General features: G+C 41.9%; 1 protein-coding gene across 3 annotated transcripts in view; it reads right to left on the bottom strand.

Annotated features, from left to right (window-relative positions):
• Nucleotides 1-5,216: 5,216 nt before the first annotated feature.
• The window catches only part of RNPC3 (RNA binding region (RNP1, RRM) containing 3), a 37,830-nt gene continuing 25,378 nt past the window's right edge, over nt 5,217-17,668 (bottom strand). Inside the window, exons 14-16 of one of the 3 annotated variants that reach the window (XR_006390880.1) lie at nt 14,223-14,290; nt 12,031-13,352; nt 5,217-5,332 (exon numbers count right to left, since the gene is read on the bottom strand). Coding sequence is in view for 2 of the 3 variants with exons in the window: in XM_044301501.1 (XP_044157436.1) it covers nt 14,231-14,290 (60 nt within the window). In the remaining variant the exon portion in view is untranslated. Of the gene's footprint in view, nt 5,333-11,072; nt 13,353-14,222; nt 14,291-17,668 lie in introns of those variants that run through there. The other 2 variants (XM_044301501.1, XM_044301502.1) reach the window with 2 other exon arrangements.

The following is a 17,668-nucleotide window of genomic DNA, read 5'->3' as shown; positions in this document are numbered from 1 at the left end:
ATCACCCAAAAAATAAATATATGGCTCTCAGAAAATGGCAACACAAAAACAAGATTTTATTCTATAAACGTGACAAAAATAAAAATAGACATATTGAGTATTGCCGCGTCCATAACAACCTGCTCTATAAAAATATCACATGATACAGGTGAACACTGTAAAAAAATATATATATGTCAAAACAGACATTTTTTTTTTCACCCTGCCTCACAAAAAGTGCTATACCAAGCAATCAAAAAGTTTTATGTACCTTAAAATGGTACCAATGAAAACTATAAGAAAATCACTAAAAATATAAAAACCAATGGCGCCCGTAAAGCAATCCATCAAAATCTGCGCTGCACTTCTTCCGTTCGGAATCCTGCCATGTGCCCCCATAGCAGTTTACCAGCATATATGGGATGTTGCCATATTCAGGAGAAAATGGGTAACAAGTTATGGGGTGCTTTTTCTCCTGTTACCCCTGTGAAAATGAAAAATTTGGGGCCAAAGCAACAACATTTTATTGGAGGAAATGAAACTTTTCATTTTCACAGCCAAGTGTTTTCAAATTCTGCAAACTGCTTAGCGGGTCAAAGTGTTCAGTACCCCCCTTAATACATTCTTTGAAGGGTGTAGTTTCCAAAATGGGGCACTTTTTGAGGATTTCCACTGTAGCGGTATGTCAGGGTCTCTTCAAATACAAAATCCATATGGCGCTCCTTTCCTTCTGACCACTGCCATGTGCCCATAGAGCAGTTTACCACCACGTATGGAGTATTTCTATAAACTGCAGCATCAGAGTAATGCATATTGAGGTTGACAGAAACACACTGCTGGCACCCGACCTCTGACAGGGCGCTGCATCCACAGCAATTAACCCCTCAGGTGCCGCACTAGGCATCCACATGAACCTTAGACAACAGCTGGGACACTGTGTTCCTCCCACACCGTCCACTGAGCCACCTGTGCGTCCCGATTCCCTCCTGCTCACCACTCTTTGTTGCCTCAGACTTTACCTAGCCGGCCGGATCAATGTTTCAGCCTGCCTTGCACCACCCAGTCCCTCTGTGGTGCAGCTCAATACCGCTTCTGGCATGGATTCCTAAGCCAGGAGGTACGTGTCCGGCACGCACAGTGGAGGAAACGGGGCCATAACAGGACCATACCATGGGCATGCTGACCCGCTAAGTCCATGGAAGGAGAGGTATAGCTATGACATGGCGTGCTACATGATGCACGTTCCCCTGTGTGATGGCAAGAATAGTGCAATAGCCCCTAGCTTCAATCAGTGGCATGTAGGAAGAGCATACAATTCAGATTGATTCTGATCAAGGCATGTAGGATTATTCCACAATGCCTCCATTTCATCAACGTGCCAGTTATCGCCTCAACATTGCCACAAACAGAGGGACAGAAGCCTTGAACTGAGAGACCTTGGATTATCACTCTGGCAGATGGCTATGTGCCTAGGCAGAGATGTCAGTACTGTTCAACGCTGCATGTCCTTGCGGTTGTGAGAACAGTGAAGAACTGGAAAGACACCAAGAAGTGTACAGAAGTGAACCTCTGCACTGACAGACTTTCTGATAAGAAGAAAGCCTATCTATTCTGTACTGCAAATGAAACTGGATGTCACATCCAAAGCCTAGGGCGGCAACAGTGTCTACACAAAGCACATAAGGCCTTTGCATGACACTGAGCTACGAGTCAGACATCTAGCTACAGGTGTTTAATTGACTTCATGCCACAGCTCTCAAAGGCTATTGCAGTGCACAGCAAGATGGCAATGGAGGCCGGAATGGAGGTCTATCCTCTTTAGTGATGAGTCCGGCTTCTGTCTCAGACCCAATGAGTGGGTGGCCTAAACATACTATCATGGCCTGCAACGTTTACAGGCTTGTCTCTCATGGAGCACTTCTCGGATGTTATTGGTCAACAATTTCAAAAGGAAGCCATTAACAGCAGATTCCTCAGGCAACCATTAATAACCTCATTAACAGCATGCCAGGGCGTTTAAGCTCATGCAATTCTGCGAGTGGCCCTAATACTGAATAAACCAAGATGTTTATAATATTTAGTTTCCATTTTTTTATCATTTGCATATACTGTAATTACATGTCTATGGATTCAGCCATTTCCAGAATTCTAATAAATGTCTTTGTTGATGCATGCATTATGGTCACTATTTCCCAGGTGCTTCCCTAACCTGCACCTTTGTCATTATGTCAAGTCTGTTGGTTAATATTAAAGGGAACCTGTCACCAGGATTTTGTGCATAGAGCTGGGGACATGGGCTGCTAGATGGCCGCTAGCACATCTGCAATACCCAGTCCCCATAGCTCTCTGTGCTTTTATCGTGTTAAAAAAAAACGTTTTTATCCATATGCAAATGAACCTGATATGAGTCCTGTGTCCAATTTTCTGAGCGCAGCACCTCCCCGTGTCCTCCAAATCTCCTCCTTGCTGGCTGACGTCACAGAGCTGGAGCGCCGAAATCTCACGATGCGCGAGCTAGCGCATGCGCAGTGTCTGCATCATGTTCATTCCCTGTGCTGGCATCAGCACAGGGAACAAACTATGCATGCGCTAGCTCGCGCATCGCGAGATTTCGGCGCTCCAGCTCTGTGACGTCAGCCAGCGAGGAGATTCGGAGGACGCAGGGCGGTGCTGCGCTCAGAAAATTGGACTCATCGCCGGACACCGTACACAATAAAAGCACACAGAGCTATGGGGACTGGGTATTGCAGATGTGCTAGCGGCCATCTAGCAGCCCATGTCCCCAGCTCTATGCACAAAATCCTAGTGACAGGTTCCCTTTAAGTCCAAAAGGGCACCCTAGTTGGTTCTGCAGAAAAGTAATTATCTTTAGTTATTGACATGAGTTCCCCGTTTCCCTTATCACAGCCACAGGTTTCACTTTCCCAAATGATATCTGGGTAGCTAAAGTCCCCCCCATAATGATGTTTTCTTGGTCATTTCCCTTAGTTGATTTTCTTGATGACAATAATGTTAGGAGGCTTATAAAAAACAAAAAAAAAATATTATATTAACTATGTATTTCCACCCACAGTGACTACTCATGATTATAGTTGAGCGGACACCTGGATGTTCGGGTACGGCAGGTTCGGCCGAACTTGAAAAAAAAGTTCGGGTTCGGGACCTGAACTTGACCCCGAACCCCATTGAAGTCAATGGGGACCCGAACTTTTGGGCACTAAAATAGTCCTGGAAAGGGCTAGAGGGCTTTAAAAGGCATCAAAATGTGCTTAAGAGCATGGCAACTGTGGATAGGGAAATGACTTAAAATAACATAAAATATTGAAAAATTAAAAAATAATCTGGATCTAGGAGTAGGAGGTTGAGGAGGCGGTGGACATGGCGGTGTAGGCGGTGAAGGAGGAATAGATAGCCAACACTGATTTGTGTTATTTTTTTATTTTTAAATTGGGCTATCCCCCAAAATATTGGGAAATATAACAAAATAAAACTAAGAATAAGTGCACTTGAGTACAAGAATGGATGGTTGAGGCTGGTATAAATGTCTATTCTGCACAAGGTACGGACAAGTCCTGTGGGAACCATGCCTGGTTCATTTTAATAAACATAAACTTGTCCACATTGGCTGCGGCCTGTGATAATGCTCTCTGCCGTGCTAAACACACGTTCACACTATACACTGGCTGCAGGGCAGGTCAGCACCTCCAAGGCTGACAAAGCTTTTCCACATTTTGGCTATGCTAACCCTGCCTTCTCAGGTGCTGGCGGTGGCCCAGCTGCGTTGGCGACCTCTTCCTCCTCGTGCTTCCACTGTGCCCCCGCTGTCAGGTGGGAATGCGATCATCAGCGTGCGCTTGTAGTCACGCATCTTCCGATCAGTAACAGATGTTTTTACTAAATTTAGGCCCCTGTCAGCAATGCACAGCAGGGGTTCATTCACGGCAAAAGGGGGTTCATGTCACCCAGCAATAGAACAGAGGATTGGGCCCCTGTCACCCAGGCACAGCAGGGGTTCATTCACGGCAAAAGGGGGTTCATGTAACCCAGCAATAGAACAGAGGATTTTGAGAGATTTAGGCCCCTGTCAGCAATGCAGAGCAGGGGTTCATTCATGGCAAAAGGGGGTTCATGTCACCCAGCAATAGAACAGAGGATTTTGAGAGATTTAGGCCCCTGTCAGCAATGCAGAGCAGGGGTTCATTCATGGCAAAAAAGGGTTCATGTCACCCAGCAATAGAACAGAGGATTTTGAGAGATTTAGGCCCCTGTCAGCTATGCAAAGCAGGGGTTCATTCACTGCAAAGGGGGGTTCATGTCACCCAGCAAAACAGACTAACCCTGTATGTTAACTGCCCAGTCATAGCACTCATTCGGCCATGTCTGTTGTTACCCCCTTTTCTTGTATTAGCATACATGTGATTAAGAGAGATATAGATATATAAGTTTTCTAACCCCTCCCTCGATTCAACCTCCACAGTCTTCCCCAGCAATGTATCACACATCAGTTATTGCCATGGTTATTGTGAGCCAAAACCAATAGTGAAGCCTTCAGAGGTCAGACATAATGTAAAGATTTGCACCTATTCTGTGTTTTTGACCCACACCTGGTTTTGGCTCACAATAACTGTTTGAAGTAACTGATCAAATAACTGATATGCGAACTCAGTGTTGTGCGCCAAGACCATATACTGTTTGATGATGCCAGTGTTTTTGACAGATTACGATGTCTGTATCCTTAACTGAATCCCACACTACCAGCCCTGCGTTCCTAGCCCCCTACTTACTAGACCTGACATTCCCCTGGATGGCAGAGGAAGTATCTTGCTGCAGCATTGATACCGCAAACATCCCCCTCATCCACCAACTTGGCAAATTTTGTGAGGTGTGCCAGATCAGAGCTAGCCTCCCTGACACACTTACCTTACGTAGATTGTGAATACATGCAGCATAAAGTAGTGACAGACACTGACTTCAGCGGACTGTCCTTCATGAGCTAATAGAAGTACAATCATTGTCTCCTGAGCCTGAGAATTTAACAGATTCTCTTAAAATAAGACCTGTAAATGAGTATATTTAGCCAAGAGCTCATGATAAACTAGGCATAATATGCAATAATGTAATGGACAGACTTAATGATTGGGTGTGACAGTATACAATTCATCATTACTGACACAAAACCAGATATGTTGTGTGCCGACCATGTGTGCTATTAAAAAAGAAAATTACAACTCGTTTTGTAAAATAAAATTTATTTACACGGTAAACAAAATTAGAATAAAATGTACAATACTGACTATTTCTCACTGTTGTACCCTGGGTCCAAAGTCCTGAAACTGCACCAAGATTATTCCACCTGTAATATGAAAGAGATGTTAACTGTGAAGAGGCCTGTAAACTCGATACACATAATATGAAGAAGCCGTTAGACAAAGTCTACAGTACAATATTAATACACATATGCTTCGTACACTCTGCCAAACGATTGTTGTAACATCCATAGTATAGCTCCTAGGATTTGCCATTGATATTAGGTGGTGGTCCCAGCACTGGGATATACATCGGTCTAGAAAACTGTGGCCCATATTGTCAATTGTCATCCTTAAGTTACAAAGCACATGCTTAAAAACACAATTTTATAATTACTACAAGTATTTTACAACCCTCAGTAGTTCCCCAGCAGTAAATTGCCTAAAGTACCAGCATAGCCAAGCTTAAATCACCCTGTCTCAATCATAGACCTCAGCATACAACAGCACTCGTATACAAAAATCAAGAAATAAGCTATTCACCCATACTGGAACGCTTCAATCCCAACACTAGGATCTTTCCTAGAGAAAGATCCCAGTGTTAGGATCCAAATGCTGCCAGATGGATAAAAACATTAATCCAGATTTTGTACTTTATATCTGGAGTGAATATTATATTAGTCATATATAATAACTGGAGTGAATAAGCAGAATCCCATTTAAATAAACCCTTTAACTATGACGACGTATATTTTTGTCACAGTGATCTTGAGGATGTTGTTTAAGGTGTTTAAGTGTCACCCATTTAGCACCCCACAATGCAATGGCCAATGGGTTACCAAGGCAGATAGGGGCCTAACAGAGGCACTGGGGGCCTGCCCCTGGTATTTGCTTATCATACCTTATAGGTTGCCGGTCAAGTATAACAATGTTTTTGAATACTATGTGGGACAAAAAAAAAAAATGAACCGTAAAATTACCTTTATTAAAATATATGACTAAGTGAAATGTGGGACACTAGTATAGAAAGATATACAATATATATTCCCCCAAATGTCTGCAGTGTATTGGGAAAGACTTCAATCCCTTTCACATTTTGGTATGGTGCGGCCTTGTGCTAAAAAAAAAAAATTAAGCTTTTCTGCCTTCATTCTGCGCCCGATACCCCATATTGACAGTGAAAACAATGTTCAATATCTTTGCTAATTTACAGAAAAGGAGAAACTCAAATATTGCATTGTCATTAAGCATGCACACCCTTTATTCAGGACTTCGTTGAACAATTACTGCCTTCAGTCTTCTTGGGTACGATGCCCCAAGGTTTGGGGATTTTATGCTATTTTCTGCAGATCCTCTCAAGCTCTGTCAGATTGGATGAAGACTGTTGGTGGACAGCCAAACTTCTTTCATTTAAGAAATATGGAGGCCACTGTGCCCTTAGGAACTTTCATTGAGGAAGACATTTTTTACCCTTGTACTAAAGACTGGGGGAGGGTAATTGCATTATAGGAAGGGAAGATAGTGCAGATAGAGAACGGGGGCAAGGTAGTGGGACTGGGGGAGGAATGGAAGGAGGGACTAGAACAGTTCAGGAGGAAAGATGTAGGGTAAAAAATATACATAAACCTCTTAAATGCCAGAAGCCTGACTAATAAATCAGGTGAACTGGAATTAGTGATGTGTAAGCAAGACTATGACATAGTGAGAATTACTGAGACATGGCCGGATGATAGCTATGACTGGGCAGTTAATGTACAGGGTTACAGTCTGTTTTTAAAAGGACCGGAAAAAACGGAAAGGGGGAGGGGTCTGCCTTTATGTAAAGTCCTGTCTAAAACCCACAGTCTGAGAAGATATAAGTGTCCCTCACTTATATCTTCTTCATGAACATGTGGAGTCACTGTGGGTAGAAATACATGGAGCCAAAAACAATAATACTAATAGGAGTTTATAATAACCACCCAATATACTAGAGTCCACAGAAAATCTGCTACTAAACGAGAGACGGGGTCATTATTATGGGGGACTTCAACTACCCAGATATAGACTGGGAAACTGAAACCTGTAGAACTTACAAAGGAAACAGGTTCTTGGCAATAACCAAAGACAATTACCTTTCCCAAGCGGTTCAGGACCCGACTAGAGGGACGGCCATACTGGACTTAGTATTAACCAATAGACCTGACAGAACAGATGTGCAGGTTGGGGGGGGGACAACCGGGAAATAGTGAACATAAAGTAATAACCTTCCAATTGTCACTCAAAAGGGTGTTTCTTCAGGGAGGAACAAAAATACGAAACTTCAAAAAAGCTAAATGCATCCAACTAAGTGAGGCCATAGGCCTAACTAACGAGGACAAAGTCCTCAAAAATAAAAATACAGCCACAAAATGGGATATTTTTAAAAGCATATTGTGAGATGTACATACCTTATGGGAATAAAAGGTTAAGGAACAAGAAAAAAAAAAACTATATGGATAAATAGAACTGTAAAGAAAGCAATAAATGACAAAAATAAAGCATTTAAAATCACTAAAACAGGAGGGTAGTGAGGAAGCACTGAAAAACTATAAGGAAAAAATAGAATGTGTGTAAAAAAAAAAAAAAAAGAAATTTATGAAGCCAAACTAGAGACCGAGAGATTAATTGCCAAAGAGAGCAAAACTAACCCTAAAATGTTCTTCAATTGTATAAAATTGTAAAAAGTATGAATCTGAAGGTGTTGGCCATTTACAAAGTAATGAGGGGGGGAGTTGCAGAGAGTGATGAGGAGAAAGCAAAACTATTAAATAAACTGCCAGATAAAATGCAGAATGTAAAAGGTAAATTCCCCATTAAAAGTGCCCTGTCTGACCCAGGAAAAAGTACAGCAGCGTCTTAAAAAGATTAAAATAGACCAAATCGCCAGGACCAGATGGCATACACTCACTTATCCAAAAATAATTAAGTAATGTCATAGCCAGACCCTTATTTCTGATATTTAAGGACTCTATAATGACAGGGAGTGTTCCACAGCATTGACACATAGCAAATATGGTGCCAATATTCAAAAAGGTCCAAAAACAGAGCCCGGAAACTATAGGCCGGTAAGTTTAACATCTGTCGTGAGTAAACTGTTTGAAGGTTTTCTAAGAGATGCTATTTTGGAGTACCTCAATGAAAGCAAGCGATCGGTCATGTCAAACTAATTTAATCAGTTTCTAAGAGGAGCTAAGTTCTAGACTTGACAAGGGCGAATCAATGGATGTCGTATATCTGGACTTCTCCAAAGCATTTGACACTGTACCGCATAAAAGGTTAGTATATAAAATGAGAATGCTTGGACTGGGAGAAAATGTCTGAATGTGGGTAAGTAAATGTCTTAGTGATAGCAAACAAAGGGTGGGTACACACTCAGATTGGGTCACTGTCACTAGTGGAGTACCTCAGGGGGTCAGGATTGGGCCCTATTCTTTTCAATATACTGTATTTATTAATGATCTTGTAGAAGGCTTGCACAGTAAAATATGAATTTTTGCAGATGACAATAAACTGTGCAAAGTAATTAACATGGAAGAGGACAGTATACTGCTACAGAGGGATCTGGATAGATTGGAGGCTTGGGCAGAGAAGTGGCAGATGAGGTTTAACACTGACAAATCTAAGGTTATGCACATGGGAAGGAATAATGCAAGTCATCCGTACATACTAAATGGTAAAACACTGAGTAACACTGACAGGATTTTTAATAAACAGCAAACTAAGCGGTAGAAACCAGTGTCAGGCAGCTGCTGCCAAGGAAAATAAGATAATGGGTTGCATCAAAAGGGGCATAGATGCACGTGATGAGAACATAGTCCTACTACTTTACAATTCACTAGTCAGACCACACATGGAGTACTGTGTACAGTTCATGGCTCTTGTGAACAAGGCAGACATAGCAAAGCTGGAGAGGGTTCAGAGGAGGGCAACTATAGTAATAACTGGAATGGGGCAACTACAGTACCCTGAAACATTATCAACATTAGGGTTATTCACTTTAGAAAAAATACGACTGAGGGAAGATCTAATAACTATGTGTAAATATATCAGGGGTCAGTACAGAGATCTCTCCTATCATCTATTTATCCCCAGGACTGTGATTGTGACGAGGGGACATCCTCTGCGTCTGGAGAAAAGAAGGTTTATACACAAACAGAAGAGGATTATTTACGGTAAGAGCAGTAAGACTATGAAACGCTTTGCCTAGGAGGTGGTGATGGGGAGTCCACTAAAAGAGTTCAAGAGGGGCCTAGATGTATTTCTGGAGTGTAATAATATTACAGGCTATAGCTACTAGTTGATCCAGGGAGTTATTCCGATTGGAGTCAGGAAGAAATTTTTTTCCCCTTAAGTAGGGGGAAATTGGATTCTACCTCACAGGTTTTTTTTTTTTTCCCCCCTCTTCCTCTGGATCAACTTGCAGGATAACAGGCCGAACTGGATGGACAGATGTCTTTTTTCAGCCTTATAAACTATGTTACTATGTTTGTGTGCGCCCCACACAATCTTGTCTCTGAACCCTACAGGCAGTTCTTTCTCCCTCATGGCTTGGTTTTTGCTCTGATATGCATGGTCAGCTGTGAGAACTTATATAGATGGGGGTGTCTTTCCAAATCATATCCAATCAACTGAATTTACAACAGGGGGGCCTCCAACGAAGGTGTAGCAACATCTCAAATATGATCAGGAGAAATTGTAAGTGCCCAAGGCAAAATGTCAAGTGCCATCTTGGGATCGAGCTGGCGGTCCGCCGCGAGGCGAGCTACCGCCTGTCCCAGCCCCTGCCTCTCGGCGCCTCCCCGATGCTCTTGACTGAGTGTCCCGGGGGCCCGAAGCGTTTACTTTGAAAAAATTAGAGTGTTCAAAGCAGGCCGGGTCGCCTGAATACTTCAGCTAGGAATAATGGAATAGGACTCCGGTTCTATTTTGTTGGTTTTCGGAACTGGGGCCATGATTAAGAGGGACGGCCGGGGGCATCCGTATTGCGCCGCTAGAGGTGAAATTCTTGGACCGGCGCAAGACGAACCAAAGCGAAAGCATTTGCCAAAATGCACCTGGGGCGTAAAAACCCAAGGGCAGAATATAGAATATTCGACACAGTCCTGACCTCAGTATCTGAGGAAAGGGATTTAGGAGTAATTATTTCAGAAGACTTAAAGGTGGGAAGACAATGTAATAAAGCAGCACGAAATGCAAGCAGAATGCTTGGATGTATAGGGAGAGGTATAAGCAGTAGAAAGAGTGAAGTGCTTATGCCGCTGTACAGATCACTAGTGAGACCTCACTTGGAGTATTGTGCGCAGTACTGGAGGCCATATCTCCAGAAGGATATAGATACTCTAGAGAGAGTTCAGAGAAGAGCTACTAAACTAGTACATGGATTGCAGGATAAAACTTACCAGGAAAGGTTAAAAGACCTTAATATGTATAGCTTGGAAGAAAGAAGAGACCGAGGGGATATGATAGAAACTTTTAAATACATAAAGGGAATCAACTCGGTAAAGGAGGAGAGCATATTTAAAAGAAGAAAAACTACCACAAGAGGACACAGTTTTAAATTAGAGGGGCAAAGGTTTAAAAGTAATATAAGGAAGTATTACTTTACTGAGAGGGTAGTGGATGCATGGAATAGCCTTCCTGCAGAAGTGGTAGCTGCAAATACAGTGAAGGAGTTTAAGCATGCATGGGATAGGCATAAGGCCATCCTTCATATAAGATAGGGCCGGGGCTATTCATAGGATTCAGATATATTGGGCAGACTAGATGGGCCAAATGGTTCTTATCTGCCGACACATTCTATGTTTCTATGTTTCTATGTTTCATAGCAAAGAAACTAAATATTCATGTCCATGAGAAATTTTAGTTTCTCTTTTTTACTACATTTGCAAAAACCTCTAAAATTCTGTCTTTACTTTCTCATTATGGGGTATTGAGTGGAGCTTGATTGGGTCAAACTGCAAAGGGTCTGAAAGACTTTATGAATTCACTGCACTGGCTTAGAATATGCACTTTTTGAACAATCCTTGTATAAAGCTTTTTTGTATTTGTTATAATAAATAAAAAAAAATAGCTCTCCATAGAAATACATCAAGCCCATTAGTGCCAGTGATGTAATCGGGCTCACTGGTAGGTGGAAGCCTCTGTCTAGCATTCCTATGCTGCGACTATGCTGCTGAAACAGCCCTTGCCCTGTGAGCACTGTTTTTCACCCAGGCAGCCCCTCTGAGTTAAAGGGGATATTTCTGGATTCAGTCAACCCCGTTAACATGTTTTTTTTTTTTTTTTACCATACAGTAAACAGAAAAAAAATATGGCAGAACTCCAGTTTTTCTTATGTTACTTAAAAAAAGTACAGCAGAAAAATAAAGTCATAGCTTTTGGAATGCAAGATAAAAAAAAATTAAAAACTTGGTTCTTAAAGGGCTTTAGCAATGACGTCCCCTAGCAACATGTCACCGCTGAATCGGCACAGATGATTGTGTACAGACTGTAGCCAGAAGAAAACAAGCCAGGGACCAGAATATGGACAAATGGGAGCCAGAACACAGGACCAGAGCAGAAAAAAGCAGGTCAGTATAATTCTTTCAGTAGGCAACAAAGGCTCGAGACCTTCAGTTACATTTTTTATTCCTGGAAAACCCTTTTAAAGCAGTTGTCTCACTTCAGCAAATGGCATTTTTCATGAATTAATACAAAAATACAATAAATACAACAAAATTAATACAAGACACTTACTAATACTAATGTATTATGATTGTCCATATTGCCTCCTTTGCTGGCTTACCGTAATTCATTTTTCCATTTCATTATACACTGCTTATTTCCAGAGGTTACGGCCAACGTATCAGTGCAGATATGAGGTGGCCAGGATGGGTGCTGCTGCGCATGCACGCCTATGCGTGCTTCCACGGTCCTGGCCACCAGAGAGGCTGGCGCTTTCTTCTAGTCTGCAAGCATGACCACCACTGCTGGATTGCAGGGTGGTTGTAATCCCTGGACAGTGTAATATGCAATAAAAAAAATAAAAAATCAATCAAGTAAAGGAGGCAATATGGAGAATCACAATACATTAGTAAGTGCCTTGTATTAACTTTATCTTCGTGATAAATGCCATTTGCTGGAGCGAGACCACCCCTTTAAGTGGCTAATGTTGCATTCTTTCTCTACAATAATTTTTATTGAGACACTGAAAAAAATTACCAGGGAGCTGGGCAGAACACAAATTAAAGAAAAAAAAAAAAAACCGTCATCTAACCCATTTCACAAAGAATATCAGGAAGGACAGGGGTCAGACACCAAGCCAGTACGCTGTTTGGGGGTAGCTTGGGCCCTGAAACTCCACAGCGCCGTCCATTGTGCAGTGGGCGCAGCTAGTTACTGCAGCACTGCTCCCATTCACTTGAACAGGAGCAGAGTGTAGTAACCAGTGCAGTCCAACTAGGCATTTCCAATTTGTTGTCCATGATTAGAACGAGTAAGGATCTGCTTTTATTTACCTAAACAGTACACTTGCCCACACCTGGGACTGCGAGTCATCCCTATTCATGTGAATCAATAGGAGTGGTGCTGTTTACACAAAAATAAATGCAGACTCAGTTTTTCAATCTTGGATATCCCCTTTAAGGCTACACGGTTTAAAGGTTAAGCATTCTGAGTCAATTAGTCAGAGTTCCCTATTCTGACACAGAGCTCCAAATCCCCTACAAAGACAATGGTAAAAGAGAACATTCTGGCCACCAGAGGGAGATTAAGTGCTTAGTGCATATGACTGCATTATTTAGTGCACTGCATAATTAACTACAGTAAGCTCATAAGCTCCCTCTAGTGGTGGCTAAGGACAGCCAGAACACTATCATTTGACTTTTTTTTTTCTTTGCTGGAACTTTATATTACAAAGAAATGAATCAGAACATGACTAAAATGTGGTTTTAGATTGCTTGCCATCTACTAAGTAATACATAGAACAGAACAATGACAAAAATGCATTAATTAGAGCACTCGATCTTACAGCACTGTTGCTTGTGTGGGGTTTAAAGAAATCAATCGTAAAGGATACAACAGGAAAGGATACACTTTTTTCATGTCAAACAGAAGTTACACGGCCATCTTTAAGAAGAAGAACAGCAACTGTTTTCAGTGCATGGTTTGTGCTCTTCAGAGAAGACAAAATACACACTGCAAAGTTGTAATGGATCATGGTTGCCCTAGAAGAAAACTACTTCTCCTTTACAGCTGCAGACTAAATATTCAAGGACAACTGCATCCCTTATTATGGGGGAGCAGTTCTGCAGTAGCCGTTTTAGGTGCACAGCCTAATACTACTAAATTCCCTATGTACACCTTTTATTTGGAAGCTTCTTGTTGTAATTCTGGGATACATTACCGACATGAAGTGCCCCAGCCAAAAAGATTCGGAACAATGTGATGGATAGTATTTCAATCAAGAAGAATTAAAAAGAGAAATGCTCCTCCTAACTCATTTGTGCTTATTTCCTTTCAAAAAGTGAAGTTTCATGAAAATGAAACACATGGGGGAGGGGCGGATTTATCAAAGACTGGCGTTTTACTACAGTCTTCAAAATCTTGTGTGCTGCTAGTGGATGAGGCTAACTTATGATGAGACGCAGGACTTGTCATAAGTTAGCATCCTCTGTCCGTGCGCCAGAACAAATCTACGGCAGATTAGAGCTACTATAGATTTCTATCCTCATTTGCACCTGAAAATTGGATGCCACTTGCGACAAAATTTGTCATAAGCACAGTTTAAAAAGTGGCCAAAGTGCAGTTTGTAACTTTTTTCTGCCACTTTTCTGTTGCAAGGAGATGATACAGCTCATAATCTCTCATGTTTGCACTATTTGTATTCCTTCATAGAAAAAAGTTCCTAACTGAAAAAAGGCTTTCCTATTTTAAGTGTCCTTGAGGTTTTTCTGTGATGCAGGTGCGGGCTGTCAAGGTTCTAGTTGCATAACTTACCTTGACGGCTATCGCTTAGTCTGTGTCTTGTCGGGGACAGGCTTAGGACGAGCAGAGCGTGCAAATTGCTGGTACTGACTTAAGGTAAATAATGAGGCAGAAGTAGTAGTTGTGAACTCGTTACACTAACAAATCAGTGAAAGGTAATTCAAATATTTCAGAAAATGGTAATGGTCGATCCATTAAAGGGGTTGGCCAGATTCCTATATTGGTGACTTGTCCTAGGACACCCATGCCGATCAGCTGTTTGAATTTGTGAGGATAGGGCATCTATATAGGAAACTGACCAACCCACTGAAAAAAGTGACCTAAAAACGGGTCAAAATGCTCCAAACCCAGACACTGTGGCGTGTCTATAACCGGGGGAGCAATTCCTCCGCATGCGGTCTGCGGACAACGGCAATCCCCAGTAAAAAATGCGTACAATAGAGGATGCCGGTACAGACCGCATGTACCACAAGAACATCTTACACAAAATGATACATTGTGCAGATGAAAAAATACACAAAATCACTGAAAAATAATACGCAACTGACAACACTAGCTAATTCCTCAAGCCAATGTTACAAGCTGAGAACTTTGCCAATATCTTCCAGTCAGGAACATATCGGAGCCCCATATGCACCACGTCACGGTGTCTCAGCACGCATGGGGTCATACCACTAAACTATCCATGGTGTAAGAACAGGGTCTTAACAGTGCTGGAAACCAACTCACAGCCAGACTCTCACATGCCTCCATAGTGGTATCACCAATGCACTGTGAGGTAGGATAAAGCTGTGAGCCGCACCCACAACAGACCATGTGACACAGAAGCTAACAGATGCAAAAGAATGTTACCACCACAATGAAGCGTATGGAATGTGCCACTTTATACTGTTGGTTCTACCTCACAATGCATTGGTGATACCACTATGGAGGCATGTGAGAGTCTGGCTGTGAGCTAATTGCACTGTTCAGACCCTGTTCACACACCACTGGCAGTTGAGAGGTAGGACCTCATGCGTGCTGACACACCGTGACGTGGTGCATGAGGGGCTCCGATATGTTCCTGACTGGAAGATATTGGCAAAGTTCTCAGCTTTTAACATCGGCCTGGGAAATAAGCTAGTATTGTCAGTTGCGTATCATTTTGGTGCATTTTTTGCAGGAAACTGACCAACCCCTTTAATTTGGAACATTTAGGACCTTTAACAAAGAATTTTAACCCACCTGTATAGGAATACAGATCACATGGGTTTTATGTAAAATCATCTTAAAAGACAAGGGGCTCAGAGTCCATCTGGAGAAGAGAAAGTTCAGTCTCCAGAGGGAACAAGGCTTCTTTACCATATGTACCGTGAAACTGGAGAATAATCTAACTCAGGAGGTGTTCACAGCAGGAACAGAGGAGGGCTTCAACAAAGACAGATTTCTTGGATGGACATATGGTTTTTGGGGTTTTTAACAATACTGTTCCACTATATGTACAGGTGTGGTCAACATTATTGGCACCCATGACTATTAAGCACACCATGTGAAGGATCTCCTAAAAGAAAGTGTTTAGTAAAAGTGCTTACACATTTTTGCGTTTTCATTTCTATTCCCAATTTTCCGTCAGCCATAACTTTTTTTATATTTCCAGTCACATAGTTGTATGAGGGCTTATTTTTTGCGGGACAAGTTTTACTTTCTAACGCCACCATTAATTATGGCATAAAATGTAGTGGGAAGCAGGAAAAAAAAATCCAAATGGGGTGGAATCTGAAAAAAAAAAAAATGGGTCTTGATGCCCTTCATTCTCTGGGTCAGTACAATTAAAAAAATCTATAAGTATGCGGTTTTGTTGTATGTCTAAATAGTGTAAAAAAAAATTAATTAAACCTTTGAGAATTTTTTTTTTTTACATCACCATATTCTGATCCCCATAACTTTTTTATACTGTTTAGGGGCTAATTTTTTGCGGGACAATCCATTTATTGATACCATTTTGGAGTGTGCGTGACTTTTTGATCACATTTTATTTCATTTTTTTGGGGTAAGAGAAGCAATGAAAAAAACGGCAAATCCTTTTTTCCGTTACACCATTAGCTGTATAGGATTTTTTACATTTTGTTTTAATAGTATGGGCGTTTTCGGCTGCGGCGATACCCAGAGTGTTTATATTTATTGTTATTTAGGTATTTTTATTTATTTTTTATTATGCGGAAAGGGGGGTAATTTAAACTTTTATATATTAAACTTTTTTTTTTTATCATTTTCATAAATAATATATATTTTTTTTAATACCTATCAAGGATTTTAAATTAAAAATTTCTTAGCATTTTGCTCATTTCTTATGTTGGCCTGCCATCTGGTGGCCAAAATAAGAATTGCAACATTAGTGATCTTTGTCTCTTCAGAGACTCCGAGCATTACAGGGCATGTACCCAAGTCCCGATTGGCTGCAGTACCAAGGGGCTTCAGTATTAAGCTGGGAAGCGCGAGCTTCCAGGTTTTTGCGCATTTAGGTGCCGTAATCTCACTTGATCACGGCATCTAAAGCATTTAATTACTGCGATTGGCATTATTGCCGTTTGCGGTAATTAGCTGCAGGTCTCTGCAATATGAAACAGCAGAGACTTGCCGGCCCTGACGCCCGATGCATGCGCAAACGGGCGTCATGCTTGTACGGGGCTGGTAGCGAAAGGGTTAATGGCATCCTTTGTTCAGTTTGAAACAAAACAAAATCAGACTAACCTGTAACTCACCGGTAACCCTCGTCAGAGCTCATCTGACTTTAAAGGGGTTCTCTGGCCTTTTAACATTTATGACCTATCCTCAGGGTCAGACACTCCGCTGATGAGCTGTATGAAGGGAGGTTCGCTGCTGCTATGACTACGGCGAGCAGGAAGAGAGATGGCACGCGGACGCCTTCCCTTCATACAGCTGTAACCCAGCTAACAGCGGCAGCAGGAGATGGGATCGCGCACGAGTACAGAACGCACCGCGCATGCGCAAGGCTTTGGCAATCAAGGCCGAACTGCAGGTTGTCACTCTTCGGCAAGAGGGGATGGTTAGGGGGCTGTCCCTTTGACTTCAAGCTGACTAGCCCTATAGCGCTGATGGAGAATAAAACAGCATTTTTTGAGCTTATGCAGCATCAGACAACAGGATGAAGCACATTATTATTATCAGACTGCGGGCTACTACGAGGTACTGCTGGCGGGTGTAGATGCATTTTTGAGGTGACAGGTTTACTTTCACGGTTTCAACCTGCATCATATGCTGCACACAGGGCTCCATGAGTGAAGGCCAAGGAGGACCACACTGCCTAAAGAAAGGCATAAATAAGAGAGACTGAACTATGTTGTGGGGCTGCTTTGCTGCCTCTAGGACTAAAGGCCTTAAATGTGTTACAGGAATAATGAAAACAGAGAATTATCAGAGCTCATTAGACCAAAATGAGCTCCTAGTTAGGGCTCGGG

Source organism: Bufo gargarizans, chromosome 7, assembly GCF_014858855.1.
Source record: "Bufo gargarizans isolate SCDJY-AF-19 chromosome 7, ASM1485885v1, whole genome shotgun sequence".
Classification (NCBI taxonomy): domain Eukaryota; kingdom Metazoa; phylum Chordata; class Amphibia; order Anura; family Bufonidae; genus Bufo; species Bufo gargarizans.
This window is presented reverse-complemented; position numbering and strand designations above follow the sequence as displayed.